General features: G+C 43.8%; 2 protein-coding genes across 3 annotated transcripts in view; one reads left to right on the forward strand and one right to left on the reverse strand.

The window, feature by feature from the left end:
* The window catches only part of ELMO1 (engulfment and cell motility 1), a 523,086-nt gene that overhangs the window by 456,123 nt on the left and 46,563 nt on the right, over window positions 1–20,400 (reverse strand). The window lies entirely within an intron of this gene.
* LOC121474505 (40S ribosomal protein S21-like) lies at window positions 613–1,277 on the forward strand. The gene has a single exon (XM_041727396.1). It carries the CDS (start codon window positions 641–643, stop codon window positions 890–892), a length of 252 nt encoding a protein of 83 aa, XP_041583330.1. The 5' UTR covers window positions 613–640; the 3' UTR covers window positions 893–1,277.

Raw genomic sequence — 20,400 nt, forward strand, 5'->3', positions numbered from 1 at the left:
GTGTCATATCTCATATCAAGAGGCACATGCAGTTGGTCTGTCCCATTGATGAGGATATCAACTTTGAATACTTGGTTATGATTGTATCTGTCCAGTGAGTTCATGAATTTTATGTTATAGGGCATCTGACACAAAAATTGTGAAACACTTCATAAATGAGTCTATTTACATAGTTTCAATGGCTTGTGTATCTTGTCATATTTTCAAAGTTTTTATTTGAGGGCTCATCTTTAATTTCTACCTATTTCTTCCTTTAATTACCAAATGTAATGTTTCTAGTACTTTCCCTTTTTATCTTATAATGTGTTACAGGAAAAGTGTCTAATCATCGAAAATGATGTTAGTTGGGATGCCTGCATGGCTCAGGGATTGAGCATCTGCTTTCAGCTCAGGATGTGATCTGAGGGTCCTGGGATCAATTTCCGCACTAGGTTCTCTGTGGGAGCCTGCTTCTCCCTCTGCCTATGTCTCTGTCATTCTCTGTCTCTCTCAATCTGTCTCTCATGAATAAATAAATAAAACCTTTTTAAAAATATAAATAAGAAATAAATAAAATGATGTTAGTTTTGGCTGTCAGGCGGATGCAGCACTTCCTTTCTGTGCCCATGCTCATGGCAGAGGCAGCACGTGTGCCCTTGACATGCAGAAAAACACTGACAAGTTCGTGGACTTCCACATGCCGGGAAAATACTCTGCCAGCAACCACATCAACAGCACCAAGGATCACGTGTCCATCCAGATGACTATGGACACAGCTAACAAGGTGACAGGCAGGTTCAACGGCAGGTTTAAAACCTACGCTATCTGTGGGGTCATTCCTAGGATGGGTGAGTCAGATGACTCCATCCTCCAGCTGCCCAAGGCTGATGGCATGGTTTCAAAGAAATTCTGACTGGAGAGGATCACAGATGTGGGATATTTGTCATAAATAAAAAATACCCCTTCCCCCAAATAAATAAGTGGTGTTAGCTTTCAGTAAACTTTCAAATACATAGGTGAGGGTTTTTTTTTTTTTTTTGGCTTCTTCTATCTTTTACTTATAGTATGTATAGAATATGTTGCTTGGACAATCCATAAAAATGTCATATAAACCGAAAACAAATGCATCATGAATCATATGCCAATGTGCACACTGTCTCCGTACATTTGGTCTGTTGTAACAAAGACTGGGTCGCTTATAAGCAACAGAAATTTATTTCTGTCTGAAAAGTGGAAATCCAAGATCATGCTGCCAGCATGGTTGAATTCTGGTGAGACCCTCTTCCTGACTGCAGACGGTCTACTTCTTTTCACCAACGTATGGCAGAAAGAAAAAGTGACCTAGCTCTCTGGCCTCTTCTTATGAGAGCACATACCCCATTCACGAGGGCTCGGTCCTCATGACCTAATCACCTCCCAAAGGCCCCACACCTCCAAATGCCATCACTCTGGGGATTAGGTTTCAACATACGAATCTCGGAGGTACACAAACATTTAGTCTGCAACACACATTTAATTACTTAAACAAGATTAATGAAGTGATACAGATGCAAATAAAAAGTGCCAGTCATTAAAAAAGATACAGTGTTTATAAACAAGAATGGTGAAAATAATTAGATTGCAGGAAAACAAAACTCTTCATTTGTTTGTCAGAAAAACACTAAAGTCTAGGCCTACTCAAAAGCCTGCCTCTGAAATTTGACCCTGACAAATTACTTCTTTTACTGTAATCTATAATGAAACTAGCAAGGATTGCACACACACACACACACACACACACACACAAAGACAGGAATACAGATGAACACAAATTGCTTTGAACCTATGGTCTTGTGGAAATAACATAGTAGGTATCATTTTTTAAAAACATACAGAATTATTTGACAAAGTGTAAAAAAGTATACATTCTATACCTTGCTTTGAAGTTCTAAGCAGAGCCAACACTGCCTAGGAATTCGTTTACTATTTTTTCCAGCAGCAAATGCATAAACGTCCTTGGACAGCACCCGAAAATCCATCTCTTCACTGGCCTCATTGGGACTCTGGGATCCTTGGCCAATGGTAGTCAATTCTCCAGAATAATTCATTTAAGACATAGATCAGATCAGATCACCTCTGTTCTCCAAACCTTGCATACCATCACACTTAGAAAACATTCAAGCCATATTTAAAGTCTATCAGCCTCTATGGTCTGGCCTCCACCCCCCCTGCGCTTCTTTCCTTGCCTCTCTCCAGGCCTGCTACTCTGGTCCTGCCATTCTCCAGCACATCAAGCCCAGGGCTGCTCCTCTGCCCAGAACATTCCCTCCCCTGCCAATTCCCCTGTGGTGTGCTCCTTCTCTCTACTCAGGGTCTAACATTGCCTCCGTGGAGAAGCCTGCCTCGATCACTAATCAAAACAGTGTTCTGTCCTTCCCACCTGCCTCCCTCACATTATTTTCTTATTGGTGCTCCTCGAAGCCTGACGTTACGTCAGGCATTTGCTTACTTGTTTATGTTCTGGATTCTTCACTAGAAAAGAAGCTTCAGGTGAGCAGGAGTGTTAGGTTCACCACCATATCCCATCTGGGAGAGAGCCTGGCACACACTGACACCTAATCAGCATGCATGGGATGAAGCACTGAATGAGTGCTTAGATTTCCACGTGACAAGACACGTGCACACATACAGACGTATATACGTAGAGAATACGAAGGATGGCAACTCTGACCTCGCATCAGAATGGCCTCTAGAGCTTTGAAACTCCAAACACCAGGTCGAACCCCTAGAGATCTGGATTCAGCAGGCATTCACAGGCTTAATTCTGATTCAGAGCCAGGAACCAGAAGCTTCTTATGAGAGGCTGAGCTACCTATTAACTGAAGATTGAAGCTCCTTTTCATTTTGAGGATTCCTGGGCAGTGTTTCAGATACTGTGCTTTAGCTGCCCACTCTTGGCTATGAATGACCACATATAAAAGCAGTGCCTGCGGCCCACGGTGGTATGGGCCACAGTGACCTCATCCTTGGCCTGGAGCCCACTTCCTTAAGGAATAAACACACCTCAACCAATGTTCTTTGTTTTTTTTTGTTTTTTTTTTTTGTTTTTTTTGGTGAAGAGATGTTGTACACACAGAGAATGCAGGTTTCCTTGTTCTGGAAGCCTACCAAATGTGCAGGCGGTTGGGAAGGGCAGGAGGAATAAGAAAGAGTAATCAAGGCATAGGTTTGGATAAAGGACATAAGGTTGCAGGGACAGGATGTTCTCGCCTTGTGAAGACTCACTGAGAAGAGGATCACAGGGTCTCCGGATATGTTTACCAATAGTCTTTAATGCTTATCTTTCAGACCCTGGACTCAAATCATCTCACCAAATTTTCATGTTCTAGACTAAATATCTATGTTTCCAGAATCCCTATGTTGAAACCTAATTCCCAGTGTGATGATATTTGGAAGTGGGGATCTTTGGGAGGTGATTAGGTCATGAGAGTGGAGCCCAATCAAGAGACCCCAGAGAACTCCCTTGGCCCCTCGTGTGAGGACATAGCAAGAAGATGAACCAGGAAATGGGCTCTCACCAGACACCGAATATGCAGACACCTTGATCTTAGACTTCCCAGCCTCCAGACCATGAGAAATAAATCAGTGTTGTTTAAAAGCCACCCAATCTATCATATTCTGTTATAGCAGCCTGAGCTAAGACATCTCATGACAGCCTTCCTGGGTCGTCATTATAATCCCTACTGGATAAATGAGTAAGCCACAGTATAGAGCCACTAAAGGACTCTTATACAGTCACAATAGCTAAGTGGAAGATTCAGGGTTCAAACCCAGCTCTTTCACTTCAATGAAAACCACCATCCCCTGCTGAATTGTGGCTGGTGCCCCTAACACCCAGCTCCCCACCATCCAACATACACTCAGCTTAGGCTTGCTTCCTTCAATAATACCTAATCCCACATGCACACTAGAATCACCTAGAGAACTTTTAAGGGAAATGGTTGAGCCCTACTCCCAGAGATTCTAATTAATTAGGCAGGGCCTAGGCATTAGTATTTTTTTTAAGCTTCCTAGATAATTCCTCTGTACAACTAGAGTTAGAAACCATTGTTCCAGGGCAATGGGAAGAAAGCCCATGCCCTAGTGGAAAGTATCTCAAACAGCATCCACAAAGAATGAAACCACAATCTTCAGAAGAGATCAGAGAGCAGCCTGGCTAAGAAGCTTCTAGAACTAGGGATGTGGTTCTAGCCCATCCTGAAAAGAAGCCTGAGGTACTGAGCTCCAGTCTAGAATAGCAATGTTTGCTACAGCTACCATAACAAAGCACCGTAAACTGAGTGACTTAACCAGCAAAAATATGTAGTCTCACAGTTCTGGGGCTAAAAGTCTGAGAGTAAGGTGTGGGCAGAGCCAACCTCCCTCTGAACTTGCTCAGGAAAGATCTATCCCAGGCCTCTCTCCTAGCTTCTAGTAGCTCCTTCACGTATGACAGCATAACTCCATCTTCACAGGGCACCATCCTACAGTGTATATGTGTCTATCTCCAAATTCCTCTTTATTAAGGGCCCCGTCATAATGGATCACGGGCTCACCCTACTAAGTATGACCTCATCTTAGCTAATCACATCTATAACGGCCTTATTGCAAAATAATGTCACATTCTGGGATCCCTGGGTGGCTCAGTGGTTTGGCACCTGCCTTTGGCCTGGGGCATGATCCTGGAGTCCCGGGATCAAGTCCCGCATCAGGCTCCCGGCGTGGAGCCTGCTTCTGTCTCTGCCTCTCTCTCTCTCTCTCTCTCTCTTTCTCTCTCTCTCTCTCTCAATCTGTGTGTGTGTGTGTGTGTGTGTGTGTCATAAATAAATAAATAAATAAATAAATAAATAAATAAATAAGTAAATAAAGTCACATTCTGAAGTACTGGGGGCAAGGGGAAGACTCCAACATATCTTTTCTGGGAGAGACACAACTGAACCCCTACGAGGCAGGTAGAGCCAAATGTTGAGGCATTGTTCTCCCAGGATGCACTTAGGAACATATTCCTGTGCCAGATGACTACTTCACTCACTGTCCTGACAATTTACAACGTGCACGTATATATGTTAAAGGCTCAGAAAAGTCCTTCAATAAAGCAATCTGTTGGCTTTGTTTATCCTAGCATCTCTCAAATTTATTTGACTATAAAACCCTTTCCACATCTCATCTATTAATCACCTACGGAACACAATTTAGGAAACATCATAACTGTCTAGGTGTGGATGAGCCATGATGGGTTAAAGCCTCTTAGGAGGGTGAAAGTGCCCAGCATCCAGGAGTAGGCAATCTGATATGGAAGCAGTGGGTCTCTCTTTGAGAAAACACCCACAGAAACTAAAAACAAAAGATAAATTATCACGAATTGCAAAATTTTTTTGCGTATCATAAGAAACAATCCTGAGTCTTATTCCACAATCTATATGGCCAACTTTTTGGTAATATGATAATTCGTTTCACAGAATGACGTTTCAGCCCTCTGGAAAGTTAAGCTTGGGGTACAGGGATATTGTAATTTGGGGTAGGACATGTTGTAGCTGGAGAAACTGAAAGTGTCATCCTGGCTCCCCATCGATATTGAGCTGCTGCCTGGAGCGAAACCAAAATTGGAGAGAGTAACTGGGGTCTCCTTTACCTCCCTCCCCCACCAGAAATCCATTCCAAACGTGATATGGTACCTCATTTACAGAGGAGACCATACAAGATACAGCGGCCACCTGCTCAACACAAAGTGCCTCCTAGATTGAGATGGAAACTTCGGAAAAGGCTGCCTTCAAGGAGCCCACATAATAATCCAACACACAGTGTGGCTTCGAAAAATAAAACCGTGTAATTTACATATTTTTGAAGCAAGATTTTCCTCAAACAGCTCCTTGGCCATAGGGAACCATGGGCCATTTCAAAACTGAAAGGCTTAGGTTTTTCAGGTTTTCTCTTTTGAGCAAACTAGACTTTCTAAACTTTTAATTCAAGAAAGAAATTACAATGCACACCAAAGCAGTACTTTCCACAGCAGCAAATTAGAGAGGGCTAATTTGTGGGCACAGCCGTGCCCTGTTATCTGTACCTTGTCACTTTAATTTAGCACAACCCAAACCTCGCCATTCCTTTCATTTTTTTACTTCTCCACATAGAATTTTAGCCTTCACGCTGGGTTTCAAAGAGTCCAAAATAAAACCAGCCCACATTAAGCAAAACAGCCACATAAGACCTTTCCTTTATGTGTGGAGAAAAAGACTTTGAAAGTTCAGAAGGAGGATTTTTTTTTTTAAAGCATGAAGTAGTCTTGGTAATGTTTTCAAAGATCTATTTTAAAACGTTGAGATGTTTTCCTCCATTGTGCTGACGTGCATGTGGACAGCCACGTGGATTTCCTCTGACAGAAGCAGCAAAGTTGTCACTTGAAACCTGTACACTTGCATCCATTGCTAAAACATCTCGGCTCTGCAAGAGTCTCAGAGAGCCACAAATTGTCAAGCTAGGAGATACCCCTTCCATCCTCCTGCTCTGTGGAGCATTAACAGGCAAGAAGGACAGCTTGAGCTCAGGGGACAGGCGAGCCTGCAGATCCTCAAGGTCCTGCTCTCACGACAGCGAATGTAGCCATCCTTCAACCGCAGGAAATAGACTGTCAAGAGCCAGAGAATCCAATGCTACCGCATCCACCGATGGCGTGCACAAAGCAAGAAGTGCAAGCGCCCCCCGAGTCCTTTATTGACTCTCTGGCACACACTACCCTTGTTAGGGGGAGCCGCTCTCTGAAACACAAGTGAATTGTTGTAAACAGAAACACATGTTTTCCACGGCCTCATCGCCTTCACCATCCCACCTGCCTCTCTCACCTCTTGAAATTCAGAGCAGACTCCCCAGCACTTTCACCTTGCAAGGAGCAAAAAAGCCTTAAGTATATATCACCTGTGCTCTCATCATTTGGTTAAAAATATTAGTAACAGGGGATGGCTGTGTATCGCCTATCACAGTGGCAAGTTGTAAAAATGCACCATAGACATGGAAATGTAGACTCTCTGGAAACTCAGATGGTAATTGGAATTCGGAGCCAGTACCCACCATAAATCTGTACTTTGCAGCTGTCACTGGGAGTCAAAGTCTGCCTCTTGCCCGAGCAGAGACCCGAAGCCCATTCCAGGGAGCGTTCCCGTATACAGCTGTCAGCCTCGCCACTTGCAAGCGGAGGGATCGGTTTCACATCAAGCCCGTGCCCCGTCGCCGAGGGGAATGCCAGGCAGAGCTGGGAAGGCCAGGGCTCTTTCCATCAAATAGGAACTCTGACAGAGGCACAGCTTCGTAGGGTACCCCAAGGATCACATTTCTCGTTACAGCCTGCCTTTATTTTATTATTATTCTCTGACTCTCAGATGCAAGGAGGCCCAGGGATGGAATGAAAGGGAAAGTTATAGGTCCCTAAGCAGACCACAGGCCCTACCTGCCCTGAATAGCATGTTTCAGGTGATTCTATTTCTAATCCTTTCTCTGGCCCAGAGTTTGATACTCATCATAGCTCCTGACCTGGTTAAAAAAAAAAAAAAATCAAATAGATGGCAAGGACTAATGCCAGAATTCACGTAGGGCTTTCAGTTTTGCTTTGTTTGCAGATGGAAAGCAAGTCTGTTGCTTGAGCCTCGCAGACACTCACCACCCCACTCTCCAGTCTATTGGGTCTGTCGGCCAGGGGCTAAGCACTCTTCATGAGGCAGCATTTTCAGATGAGAGGGTGACGTGGTTGCACAGATGGCCACGCCAGGGCTCAGCAGCTGACCTTGTGATCTTTTTTTTTTTTAATTTTTATTTATTTATGATAGTCACAGAGAGAGAGAGAGAGAGAGAGAGAGAGAGGCAGAGACCAGGCAGAGGGAGAAGCAGGCTCCATGCACCGGGAGCCCGACGTGGGACTCAATCCCGGGTCTCCAGGCGCCAAACCACTGTGCCACCCAGGGATCCCTGAACAAGCTTTAAAACATCTCTCTCCTGGGATTGAGTCTCACGTTGGGCTCCCTGCATGGAGCCTGCTTCTCCCTCTGCCTCTCTCTCTCTCTGGGATCCCTGACCTTGGGATCTTGTCGACGCTGCTTCCCCATCTCCCAATGAACCTGGGGGTCAATTTCCCAGTGAACCTGGGGGCCAATATGGAAATCCCCAACCGGGCACGTTCTGGTTATCGTTCATAAAGGCATTTGTGTGCAGGGCCTTATCATGGCATGGGAAAAGGAGAAAACAAAATATAAAATTACACTAAATTGAGGACTCTAAGTTAGACCAGTGTGAGCTGATCCCTCTATGTGTATGCTCTTCCTCTGCAAAAATCATAACAACCTTCTAAGCACCTCTCGAAGAAGAATATGGGGTTCGTGCCTGAAAGGACCCAGCCCTTCATCACTCACAGAAGGACCTGGACCCTGTCGGCTGGTCTCTAACTAATGAGCCATACAGAACCACCGCTTCTTTCTGTGGGCTGACTTGCATTTCTGATTTCAGGCCATCTTTAAAAACAGGCTCTGGTGCTCAAGAGCCTCAAGGTTTGGGCAACCTCACGTGACACCCACCAGGGAACAAATGGCTTTTACAAACGAAGCCATTTGGAACCTTGAGCTCTAGGGCTAAGTACCCAGGGGCCTTACAGTGCCCCGGTAGAGACGTGAGCACGCGTGCGAGGAAGAACTGCAAACACTCCAGAGAAGGGGGGATGAGAGGCCGGGGAATCTCACGCCCGAGAGAGCACTCCTCAGCTGTAGAAAGAGAGCTAGAAACACCACACACACAGAACATCCAGCCCCACATGGACTTTGCACCAAAAAAGTTGAAAACCTTTGGTTCACAGCGGAGGGGCACAGTGTTCTCAAAAGGAAAAATATCTATTTTGGCTAAGTCTCTGAAAGAAAGAAAGTCTGCAACCTAGGGAAGTTAAAGAACTCTAAAGATAACAACATATCCCAAGAAGGTAAGCCTTTCTTTTTTTTTTTTTTAGGTCTTTCCTTCCTTTTACATGGCTCCAGACTTTTAAAAAAACAAACAGCAAAAGGGAAGTCGCTACTCTGAGTATAGCCTCTCTCTAGTCCAAGTTCCCACGCGGCCAGAAGTGGCAAGGAGGACCCCTAAGGAACTCGAATAAAGCAGTCTATGCCTCTGAGAGTGAACGTATGAAATCAACCCGGCAGTCAACACAGAATCGTAGACACGCCAAGACATTCAAGAGTCTACAACCGGGCTGAGGCTATTACCATATCTAAAGCAAGAACACATCAGTCAGAAGCAGAAAGGTGGCCAACCTTGAACGCAGGCAAAAGTTGGAGTCTGGGAAGCCAGTCCAGCTACAGCCAAGGGAGCCCAAGCCCTGCCCCAGAATCACGGATCCACATCCCATTGCCAAGTGCGAGGCTGCCCTGCAGGATGGGGGAACCAGGCTCCTCTCACAGGATGCCTCTGGCCACTGATCACACCAGCCCTTCTCCTTGTGATTCCTTGTTTGTCACACTCTCCTGATTACCACCAAGCCTCCCTTGAAGCTTACTATACAAAGGAAATCTGCTCCTCTGAGCGCCAGTGGCTTTGGTTACATCACAGTAAATCATCAAATTGGCAGCTTGCTCCCCAGTCGCTAGGAACCTGCCATTGCACCTACCCCTGGGAGGTAGCCCCGCTCTCCCGGAGCTGACAGTCTGGCTTGTGAGCCTGTTTCCAGGTGAGGCGGCCTGCTGAGGGCTGGTTGGGGGGGAGACGATGACACGGGATGGAGGCTGGCTCTCAGCCATGCCCCTCAACTTTACCACATCTCCACTTCCAATTCAGTTCAAGGAAAACCAAGCCCCTCTTCTGCACAATTTCATCAATATAAATACACCGAGAGCCACGTCTCATAAGGACAGCCTGTCCCTGGAGCAAGTCCAAGTTTGTTTATTGACTTTTTTTCTTTAAAAAAATTTTTATTGGGGGCAGCCCCAGTGGCTCAGTGGTTTAGTGCTGCCTTCAGCCCAGGCCTGATCCTGGAGACCCGGGATCGAGTCCCAAGTCGGGCTCCCTGCATGGAGCCTGCTTCTCCCTCTGCTTGTGTCTCTGCCTTCTCTCTGTGTCTCTCATGAATAAATAAAATCTTTTAAAAAATTTATTTGAGGGGCTCCTGGGTGGCTCATTCGGTTGGGTGCCCAACTCTTGATTTCAGGCCAGGTCGTAATCTCAGGTGGTGGGATCCAGCCCCACCTCAGGCTCCTCACTCAGCAGGGAGTCTGCTGGAGGTTCTCTTCTCTGCCCCTACCCCCCTACTCGTGTGGGCACACACTCTCTCAAGGAAATAAATCTTAAAAAATTTATTTTGAAGCGATCTCAAATTTATTAAAAAAAAATCGCTACTATGGTTCAAAGAACTTTTCTTTCTTAACCACTTGAAAATAATTTGCCAACGCCAAGCTCCACCACTCACTGATACTTTAGGGTGCGCTTCCTACAACAATAACATTCTCCTGCATAATCACAACACAACCATCAACATCAGGAAATTAACATGCAACACATGTTACATTTGCTCCTTGGACCTCATTCAAATTTCATCAAATGTCCCAACAATGTACTTTATAGCAAAAGGATCCAGTTCAGAATCACACCAGTGCTTTAGTTCTCATGTCTCTTCGGTCTCCTTCACCCTAAAACACCTCCCTAGGTCTTTCCTTGATTTTTCTAACCTTGACAGTTTTTAAAATTGCAGGCTGTTTATTTTTATGAAGTCCTTCAATTCGGCTTTGTCTGATGCTTCCTGTGATTAGAGTCAGGTTAGGAGTTTTTGGCAGGAAAATCATGGAAAAGTGAAGCTGCATCCTTTTCCTTACATGTTACCAGGTGGTGCCTGATTTTGATTTGTCCCATTGCTGGTGACGCTCATTTTTTTCCCACCAGTTTGGTTTTCTGTCTGTGTGTGTGTGTGTGTGTGTGTGTGTGTGCGCGCCCACTCAAATCCCCACATGTCCGTGAAGACTGGCCTGCCTACCCCAAAGCCAGGCTGACCTAGGGAGGGCTTGGACAGATCTTCGTTTGTACTCTACCTGCTTTAGGACACCTGCCTCCTCCTTGGAGGGAACTGCAGTGATAGTAATGACAGCTGATCCACACCGACACATTTATAGAAAGAGATGGGATGAAGTAGAAGAAAAGAAACAAGAGATGACATACAGAATACCTTAGGTCCTTCTCACACAAATTCTCCAGAGCTAAATAGAGGTTAGTGGCATTAAGTTTTTTTCATGCAAGAAAGGTCCCATTTCATGCATTCAGCCATTCATTCACTCAAGCCACAAATGTTTATGGGCGGCCTCTTCCTGTAAGCACAGGGACCCTAATGTATATTGGATGCTGCCCTGCCCCCAGAAGCATGGTCTCTTATAGAAATGTTATAAATAAAGAGCTACGGTGCAGTGTTGCGAGGGAGATGCTTGACCCAGTCCAGGCTGAGAGGGAAGCAGTCCACACGGGCATGGCTGGCTCACACAGTCTGCATGCTCTGCCTGAAAGTGGATGTAAACAGATTCCAGATGAGACTGAAGCAAAGGTGAACTACAGGAGAAGGGAGACTTGGAGAACGAGGAGGACGGGCACTGGGTTAGAAGGGCTTTGGATGCTCAGCAAGAGTCTGTAAGCCCTGGGAAACCACTAAAGGGTTTGAAGCCAACTGGCAAGATCATATGGGTATTTTTACAACAATGAGAGGAACCCAGAGGGGAAGAAGCAGGGAACAGAGGGAAGGACACATGTTAGGAGACAATTGAAGTCATCTTCATACCAGAGGCTGAGGAGGGTTCACCCAGGGCAGGAACAGTGCGGAGGAAACAGGCGCCAGATTCTTTAGAAACACAGGATGCAACAGCCACAGGATTTTGCAGGAGTGAGAGACGTAGAGGAGAGAAAAGTACCAGGAGTGCCCAGAGGGCCTTCTGGGTTAAATGGACAGGAATCCTGTAATCAGGATCCAGAATATAACAACAGTAGGTGTTGCTGATTGAGCACTTGCAGACACAAAACGATTTCCCGACCTCTAATCTGGAATCCCAGAGAAATTACATTCAACCCGCTAAGTAGAGTATATTTCAAGGACGCGGTATGCTGCTACGACGGATAGCATGGCATGCGGGGTTACGGCCCCAGTACTTTCATGATATCGGAGTTCCTAACGTTACCTGCTATAGTGATTTCTGTGGGCCTAACTGGGAGTAGTTTTACAGGAAGACAGAGAGATGTTTTTGTTTTTTAAAGATGTTATTTATTTATTCATGAGAAAAACAGAGAGAGAGAGAGACAGGCAGAGGGAGAAGCAGGCTCCATGCAGGGAGCCCAACGTGAGACTCAATCCCAGGAGAGAGATGTTTTAAAGCTTGTTCAGGGATCCCTGGGTGGCACAGCGGTTTGGCGCCTGCCTTTGGCCCAGGGCGCGATCCTGGAGACCCGGGATCGAATCCCACGTCAGGCTCCCGGTGCATGGAGCCTGCTTCTCCCTCTGCCTGTGTCTCTGCCTCTCTCTCTCTCTCTCTCTATCATAAATAAATAAAAATTAAAAAAAAAAAAAGCTTGTTCATCCTTGCCTCTCTCACTACTACCTACCACTTATGTCTCCCTAATCCTTTCCAGTGATTTTGGACTGGAAGCAGCAAACTGTTGACTTCATTTCATAGCACGCCCCTCATGTATTTATTTTTAAGTAAAGTGAATTATAACCAATTTTGTTTTGAGAACTTTATGAGATCCTCGAGAAAAACTAAAAATACCCCACAGTGTTAAAAAGCTAAGCTGTGGAACTGTACATTTCCATAGTGAAAGACGGCAGACCCAATGTTCGCCCAGGGTCTAGAAGCAAGCACAGTTCTTCTCTCCCACCATTCTGTTTGTTTTGTTAGTGTAAAGCAAGCACCTTTGCTGCTTCTTGTTTTAAACCACTTCTCTATATATATCCAATAAGTAAATATTCAGGTCTGATGTAGGAGATAGGGACTTTCCAAGTAAAATCCATCCAATTCTACAATTGCATAGACATCTTGCACGCTTTAATTTTGACATATAGAGAGAAAAAGCTCAATGGGATCATAGTTGTTTTTTAGGTGATCTCAAACTTTTTTCCTTCATCTATCTCTTCCTTTTATTTATCCATATTCTTTTATGCACTGTATTGGGTCACACTGTCATTGCTCTTCTCGGTGAGAAGCACGTGGCTCCTCAGAGTAACATAGTGAAGTTGACCTTGAATCCTATAAACCTGGGCTCACTTGGTATCTCTACATTACACCCGCCTGAACACTCTTGAGCCTGTTTCTTCCTAAGTACAGTTAGAAACAATGATAAGCTCACCTAAGAGGATTTATGTGAGGATTAAGTTGCATTATGCATATGACAAGGATTCTTTCCTTGATCAAATTTTAGTCAGGCTCCTGAGTCCTCTGCCCAACTAAACTGAACCATGAGCTTCCACCTCTGTCCCTGTGGAGTCCAATTCTAGCAAGAATCCTGCTAAATCAGCTTAAGAGAGAATTCCCACCCTCAGTATCTGACCAAATCCCTCATCCTCCCTTCTCCCCTGGGTGATAGGCGGTCACCCTGGTCTGCCTTCAGCAAGAATCCTATTGAGTCAGTTTCACAGAATCCCCTGTTCTTGATGTTTCCTCTTAGTAATTCCCCATCCACTGACCCCCTCCCTGATGCTTGGCTATAAATCTCTGCTGTCCTTTGTTACATTAGGAATGGGTCCAGTCCTCTTTTTCCCCCTTTGTTCCTGTAACAACGGGTTTACTGTTTTAACTATTGTGCAGCTCTGGGTCTTTTAGACACAGGTGAAAGAAAGCCTGTTACATCGTTCTTAGTGTAAAGCAATTTTCAAAACTTTAAAAACATGACCTTCATACGAATGTAAAATGAATACATATTAAAGATTCTTTAATTCAGTGAGAAACCAACAGGATAGAAAAGTTGTTTCAGAAGATTATAGGAGAAGAGACATATTTATATATAGTCACTGAAAGAAGGACTGCTAAAATAAAATCGTTGAAGTAGATAACTGGGTAATGCCTTGCAGGGCAGCAAAACTGTATCTTGGGAGATTATTTTTTTCTAATGGACAAGAATCACTTGCATTGCACCATTTCCTGTAGGTATTCTTCTACCCTTACCTACTTGTGAAATACCTTAACCAAAGATAAACAGTTGGGGTGCCTATGTGGCTCATTTAACCATCTGACTTCCACTCAGGTCATGATCTCATCATCTCAGGGTCCTGGGATCGAGCCCCATGTCAGGCTCTGCACTCAGTGGGGTGTCTGCTTTCCCTCTCCCTCTGCCTCTCTTTCTGTTCCTGCTCTGTCTCTTTCTCGAATAAATAAAATCTTAAAAACAGTAAATTGTAAATCAAAGAAAACCAAAGAAAGGCAACAAACCTAGAGAATTAGATAATCTTTGGATGGTGCTAATAATCCAGGATGACTTTGAAGGGACTCACAGTCATCATTTTCGCTATTTGCCTATTTTCAAGTTTTAAGTATATTAGTTTGCCTTTATACTAAAATATCATTGGTGTTCAATAAACGTTGCCCAGAAACTAATTATTTGAGAATGCTATATACAAAACCCTACAGGACTCAGGCAAAAAAGTAGCAAGAGGAAAATTCATAGCATCAAATGCTTTCACTGAACAAGAAGAAAAGGGAAATTTTAAAAATGACTGCATCACCTTATAAGGATTATTACCCCGAATCTGAGAGCTAAACCCTAAGAAAGATAGAATAGTATACACTAAAAATAATAATTTTCATTAGAAAAAAGCTAGCTGGATATGCAAAATTGGGCATAGTCTTAAACTCCAAAAAATAGAATATCTGCAAAATATATAATCAGTTGAATTTTAAATTTACTTATATATTAGTCCAAGAAATAAAATAAGACCCAACAGAAGCCCAAAATAGTTTTTATGGCCTCTCACAGTATAAACTTTCTTAATTTCATTTCTTCTTTAACTTTCCATCCCTGTGAATAGCAATGCCTAAAATACCTCATGCTCAAAACAGGAAGGGTTAGTTATCAAAGGTTAAGGAAACTGAAAGAAAGTTCAAACTCACTTTTGAATCAACATGTTAGGAACATGTAGGGTAAAAGTAATGGCTATGAAGGCGTCTGTAGGACTGTCCCATTCAGTAGCATACACACACTAACAGGGTTATGGTTGGCATGTTTGTGAAGACAGGGTTGGGATCCCTCGGGTCTACTTACCAGTGATTTCTCTTTGGGCAGCCCACATAACCTCTCTGAGCCTCAATTTCCTCATCAATGTGGCCAGTAACGCACATTTCACTGGGACTTTTGTGAGCATTAAATGAGCTCACATCCTGACACATAACAGATACTAGTAAGTACGTCCTATTTTTTTTCTGCCTCCAGGGTCACTTTTTAAAAAAGAAGTGTAAATACAGGAGAAAAGCAGGAAAAGCCTTTTCAATTGTATTCTCAGTCACCTAAAAAGGAGGTTAATATCTTTTTCATTTTTCTTTTCCCTTTCTATCTCCAGTACTTTATAAGGTTTCTTTCACATGAAAACCCAATCAGAGACTCATTTAAATGTAAGAATTTAATTAATCATCACATGTTCTTTCTTCCAAAGCTCTTTTCACTGTTTAATTCAAGAAACAGGATAAGGAAACTCAGGTAGGAAATCAAAAAGGGACTGACTTCACCAACCTTGTTTATCATCCTGCTTTGTTTCCATTATATTCTTTACCTCCCGACATAGGCTTTCTGGACGCTTGAGACAAACAAACAAAAAACCTCTTCTAAATAAGGAAACCAAAGGGCAAAAGATTCCTCCTCCAGGGAATGACAAAGAAAGACAAGGGATCAGAAGACAGCACAAGCTCTTGTATACTGTTGCTATTGTCAGCCTCAGCTTCCTCCATAAATCCCACTAGAAACTAGAAATAAAGGATGACCTTAACCATGGCACAGTGGGGTACCTGGGTGGCTCAGTGGTTGAGCGTCTGCCTTTGGCTGAGGTCGTGATCCCGAGGTCCTGGGATCAAGTCCCAAATCGGGCTCCCTGCAGCGAGCCTACTTCTCGCCTCTGCCTGTGTCTCTGCCAATCTCTCTCTCTCTCTCTCTCTCTCTCTCTCTCTCTCTATGCCTCTCATAAATGAATAAAATCCTAAAAAAAAAACCCATACCATGGCACCCTGATACTACTACTCCTAGACTCGGCCCTGATAAACCTATTAAAGAGGTCTGTGCCCAGTATATAGTCCCTTCCTCACTACTTCGCAGGGTCCCCATCCCCAAGCCCAGAGGCACAGAAAAGCTTCCTATTTCTGGGTCCTCTCTGGGAAACATCAACCTTGGCTTAAGACTGACCTCCGAAAATGATCATCCTCACCTAGCCGGCATGTTCCTGCCCAGAAGAAACCAGGCCAGATCCAGCATCATTAATGCTAAAGTTTAATGGGACAAGGAGCAGACCCCTTCATCAGTACCCTCACCACCCTAACAAGGCAACCGCCCAACATCTGCCCCTGAGATCCTCCAGTCTAGATACCATGTTCCACCACTTGGCTGGACAAAGATCCTCAGGCTCCAGCTGGCTTTCTGCCCCCTGCCCCCTTCCCCCTACCCAATCTGGAACCTGCCTCAATCCCAGAGGCACATCCATTCCAGGTTCTGGTTCCTCCTTGATCTGTCCTGCAGGATGTCCATTAGCCCATCCATGCTCTGCCAGGACATGACTGAGAGCTTGGATGAAGCCCTTTATTCAACACACTCAACAAACTGCTTGGCAGAAAGGAGAGCAGGGAGGAAATGATTTTCTCCCAAGACTTGGGAAAGTGTGTGGGGGGATATCAGGAAATTTTGTTGCGTGTCAATCTCAATTATATATAAAGATTTTCGGCCAGTGAGTCCTCACTGGAGGGACCACCAATTTGTTTTTCACCAGGGCCTGAACTCACTCTCAGAAGGCCCTGTGAAGAGTTAGGCCACGCCAGCATAGCATGCCCTCCATTGCAGCCCCAGTGCCAGCCCCATGCAGGCAAAGAGGGGGCGTCCCAAGTACTGAGACTATGAGCCACTGTGAAAGTGTGTGGGAAAGGAAGAAAGGCTGAAGTTTTTATCTTTTTCTTCCAGTAGACAAACATTCACCACATTTTTGGACAATGCATGACAGTCACAGGAATAAGCTGAGTGACTACTCTGGGGGAATTTTATAAATCCACGGAAGCTCGAAGCTATGTTATCTGGAGTACCTTTCTCCAACATCCTTAGCAGATTTTCACATGTCCTTTTTTTTTTTTTCTTTCTTCAGATTTTCACATGTCCTTGAAGGACATATCTCCTCTACAATTCTCAATCCTCAGTTTGTGGTGATGATACTATAACCCGCAAACCACATGCCAACTAAACTCTCTTTTCCCTAGGATTGTTATGAGGAGCAGATATTTTAAATATGCAAATTATTTGGCATAAACACACAAAAAAAAGTGTTTCAAAAATTAATAATTCTCTTTCCCTTGTATTTATGTGAGAAATGCCAATTATTTTGGAAGGCAGGGCAACTGATTTAGTGGCAAATGTTCAGGCTTCTGGGAAGCCTCCATCTCTTGTTCTGGCACTATTTAATATGGCACCAGTCTGGTATTTCACTGTGTTCCACTGCAAAATGAGGTAACACTTACTTTGGAGGGAGTTGTGCGTTATAAATGAGATGACACATGGCAACATGAAACATCAGAAAGCATATGCTCACTTAGAACTGAGGGCCTTTGTCTTGCACAGAACAGGGTTTCTTTACTTAAACACTGTACCAATAACACCAGAAAGGCACAGGCTGCCCCGCCAGGTTCAGGGGGGCATCCCGGGCTAGAATCAGTATCAGCATGCGGTCCGTATATCATAACGTGCTGCATGAACGATGAAGCCACCAGAGTTATTTCAAAAAAAAAAAAAAAAAAAAAGGAAAGGAAAGGAGAAAGGAAGCAAGCAAGCAAGCAAGCAAAACAGAACACACCAGCTTCACTCAGCAGGAGATTCACCTATTCAATCTTCGGGCGCACACACCTAGTTTTGTTTTGCTTAATGTATTTTATATTCCATAAAATTTCATAAAATCACTTCAGTGCGTAAATACTGATTACAAAGCATTTTAACTGAATATATTTTAATAGCCCACAACATTATCCAGCACACACAAAAAAATAACTGCATCAAATATAAAATGCCCATCTGAAAGGCCACAAATTTCACATAAACCTGGACAGAAGTTAGGAAAGGAGAGAAGAGAACACAAATCATCCTTTCCCACAATTACTCAGAGATATTTGATTAACTATGTTTGAAAAGACTAAGACAGACCAATTTTTTTTACTTTTTGGTGGTAACACTCAGGCTCCTGACCATCTTTCTTATCTTCTCCCACCAGACCATTTCCTTGTCAAGGAAGAAGTAAGATTTAAACCACTTTCCAAACGGCAAAGTCCTCCCCGCCCCCCTTTAGGACAGAGAACAAAACCAATTTTCTTTCAAATGGTACATGACATGTGCATCTGGTAAATCTTTCAAAACAAAAATTCTAAGGATTTTACAAAGCACTTAGGAGACGAATAGCCTTGTTTCACCTTGGTCCAAAAATCTGACTCTTAGAATTGAAAGAGACATTCACCATCATCTAACTCAAGATGCCTTCAGTCTTAATTTTAGCTGCAAAGCCTTATCCAAAGGAAACCCTCCAGGAGCCCTAACCTGAGAGGAAGTTGGAAGGATGATTATCCAGAAAAAATTAGGAGCCTAGAACCTGGCTAGCTCTATCCCCACTCATTTTCCCAGCAGGAACTCCTAAGCTCACCATCAGAAACCTGGGGCTCATGGAAACACAGTTTGAAAGTGAGTGAACCCTCCGACCCTCATATCACAGATGAATGCCAACTAAAGCCAACAAAAGTGACAAGTAGCAATAATCCACAGGATAAATGGGTGAGGCCTGATCAAACATTAGAGGAGCTCAAAACAGCCACTTCCTGGCCTCGATACAGCCAGAGTGACTAGATGACCCATTTGAGGCCAATAAGACATCAGAGGAAATCTGCTAACAGTCACTCTTCTGATGAAAGAGACAAAGTAAGAGGACAGCTATTAGTGTTTCCTTTTCCTCTGTATTCCTGTGGAGCATGGGAGGGCATAATGCCTGGTATTACAGTAGCCATCTTGAGATGATGAAATGCAAGCTACAGACAAAAGGCCAACCTACTCAGCACGGGCGAGGAGAAGAGCCTGGGCCCTTGATGACATCTTGAGCTATTTAATGAATCTGAAGCCACTTGTTTTTGCCTCTGGTTAAGTAAACAACAAATGTCCTTAGAGCAAAAGGCACTGTTGGTGAAGTCTTCTGCTACTGTTTCCCATCCAACATAAAACACTTCTCTTGGTACTTGAGAATCAGTGTGCTGCACCGTAAGTGGCACCTGCATTTCTCTATAAACTATCTCTAAGTTCTTTTCCCAAACTAAAGTCATGTGGAAAGTTAAAAAGCAAGGAGGAAGGTACAGCCACCTAGGAAGACAGTCTGGCACTCTCTTACAAAGCTAAACACTTAGAGCCTTTACCATATAATCCAGCAAGTGTTGAAGCTGTAAAGGCATGAAATGACACGGATGAGTCTTAAATGAATATTTCGAAGCAAAGGAAGTCAGTCTGAAAAAGGCTATAGACTGCTTGATTTCAACTATATGACATTCTGGAAGAGAAAAAACTACAGAAACAATAAAGAGATCAGGCCAGTGGGTTTCCAGGGCTTTGGAGGCTGGGGGTGCGGGCGTGGGGAGAGGAGGAGTGAGGAACAGGCGTCGCGTAGGGGGATCGGTGGCAGCGAGCTATTTTGTTGGATACTATAATGGTGAACCCATGACATTACACACTTGCCAAAACCATCGAACTGTACAGTACAAGGAGTGGACCTTAATGTAAGCTATAGATGTTAATAAATAATAATGTATCAATATTGATCCATTCATTCTTTTTAATGTACCACACTCCTAATACAACATGCTAGCAGGAAAAACTGTGCGCAGCAAAGGGATCGTATATTGGGACCCTCTGTCCTATCTGCTCAATTTTTCTGTAAATCTAAAACCATTCTACGAAATAAAGTCTATTACTAAAAAAGAAAGAAAAGAAAGAAAAGAAAGAAAGAAAGGAAGGAAGGAAGGAAGGAAGGAAGGAAGGAAGGAAGAAGAAGAAGAAGAAGAAGAAGAAGAAGAAGAAGAAGAAGAAGAAGAAGAAGAAAGAAAGAAAGAAAGAAAGAAAGAAAGAAAGAAAGAAAGAAAGAAAGAAGAAAGGAGGGAGGGAGGGAGGGAGGGAGGGAGGGAGAGGTGGGAGGGTGGGAGGGAAAGAATTCCTGAA

The sequence above is a fragment of the Vulpes lagopus genome, chromosome 13, assembly GCF_018345385.1.
Source record: "Vulpes lagopus strain Blue_001 chromosome 13, ASM1834538v1, whole genome shotgun sequence".
Classification (NCBI taxonomy): domain Eukaryota; kingdom Metazoa; phylum Chordata; class Mammalia; order Carnivora; family Canidae; genus Vulpes; species Vulpes lagopus.

Excerpts from the sequence above, each read along its gene's own strand:
- LOC121474505 (XM_041727396.1), top strand. The coding sequence starts at position 641 with ATGCAGAAAAACACTGACAAGTTCGTGGACTTCCACATGCCGGGAAAA.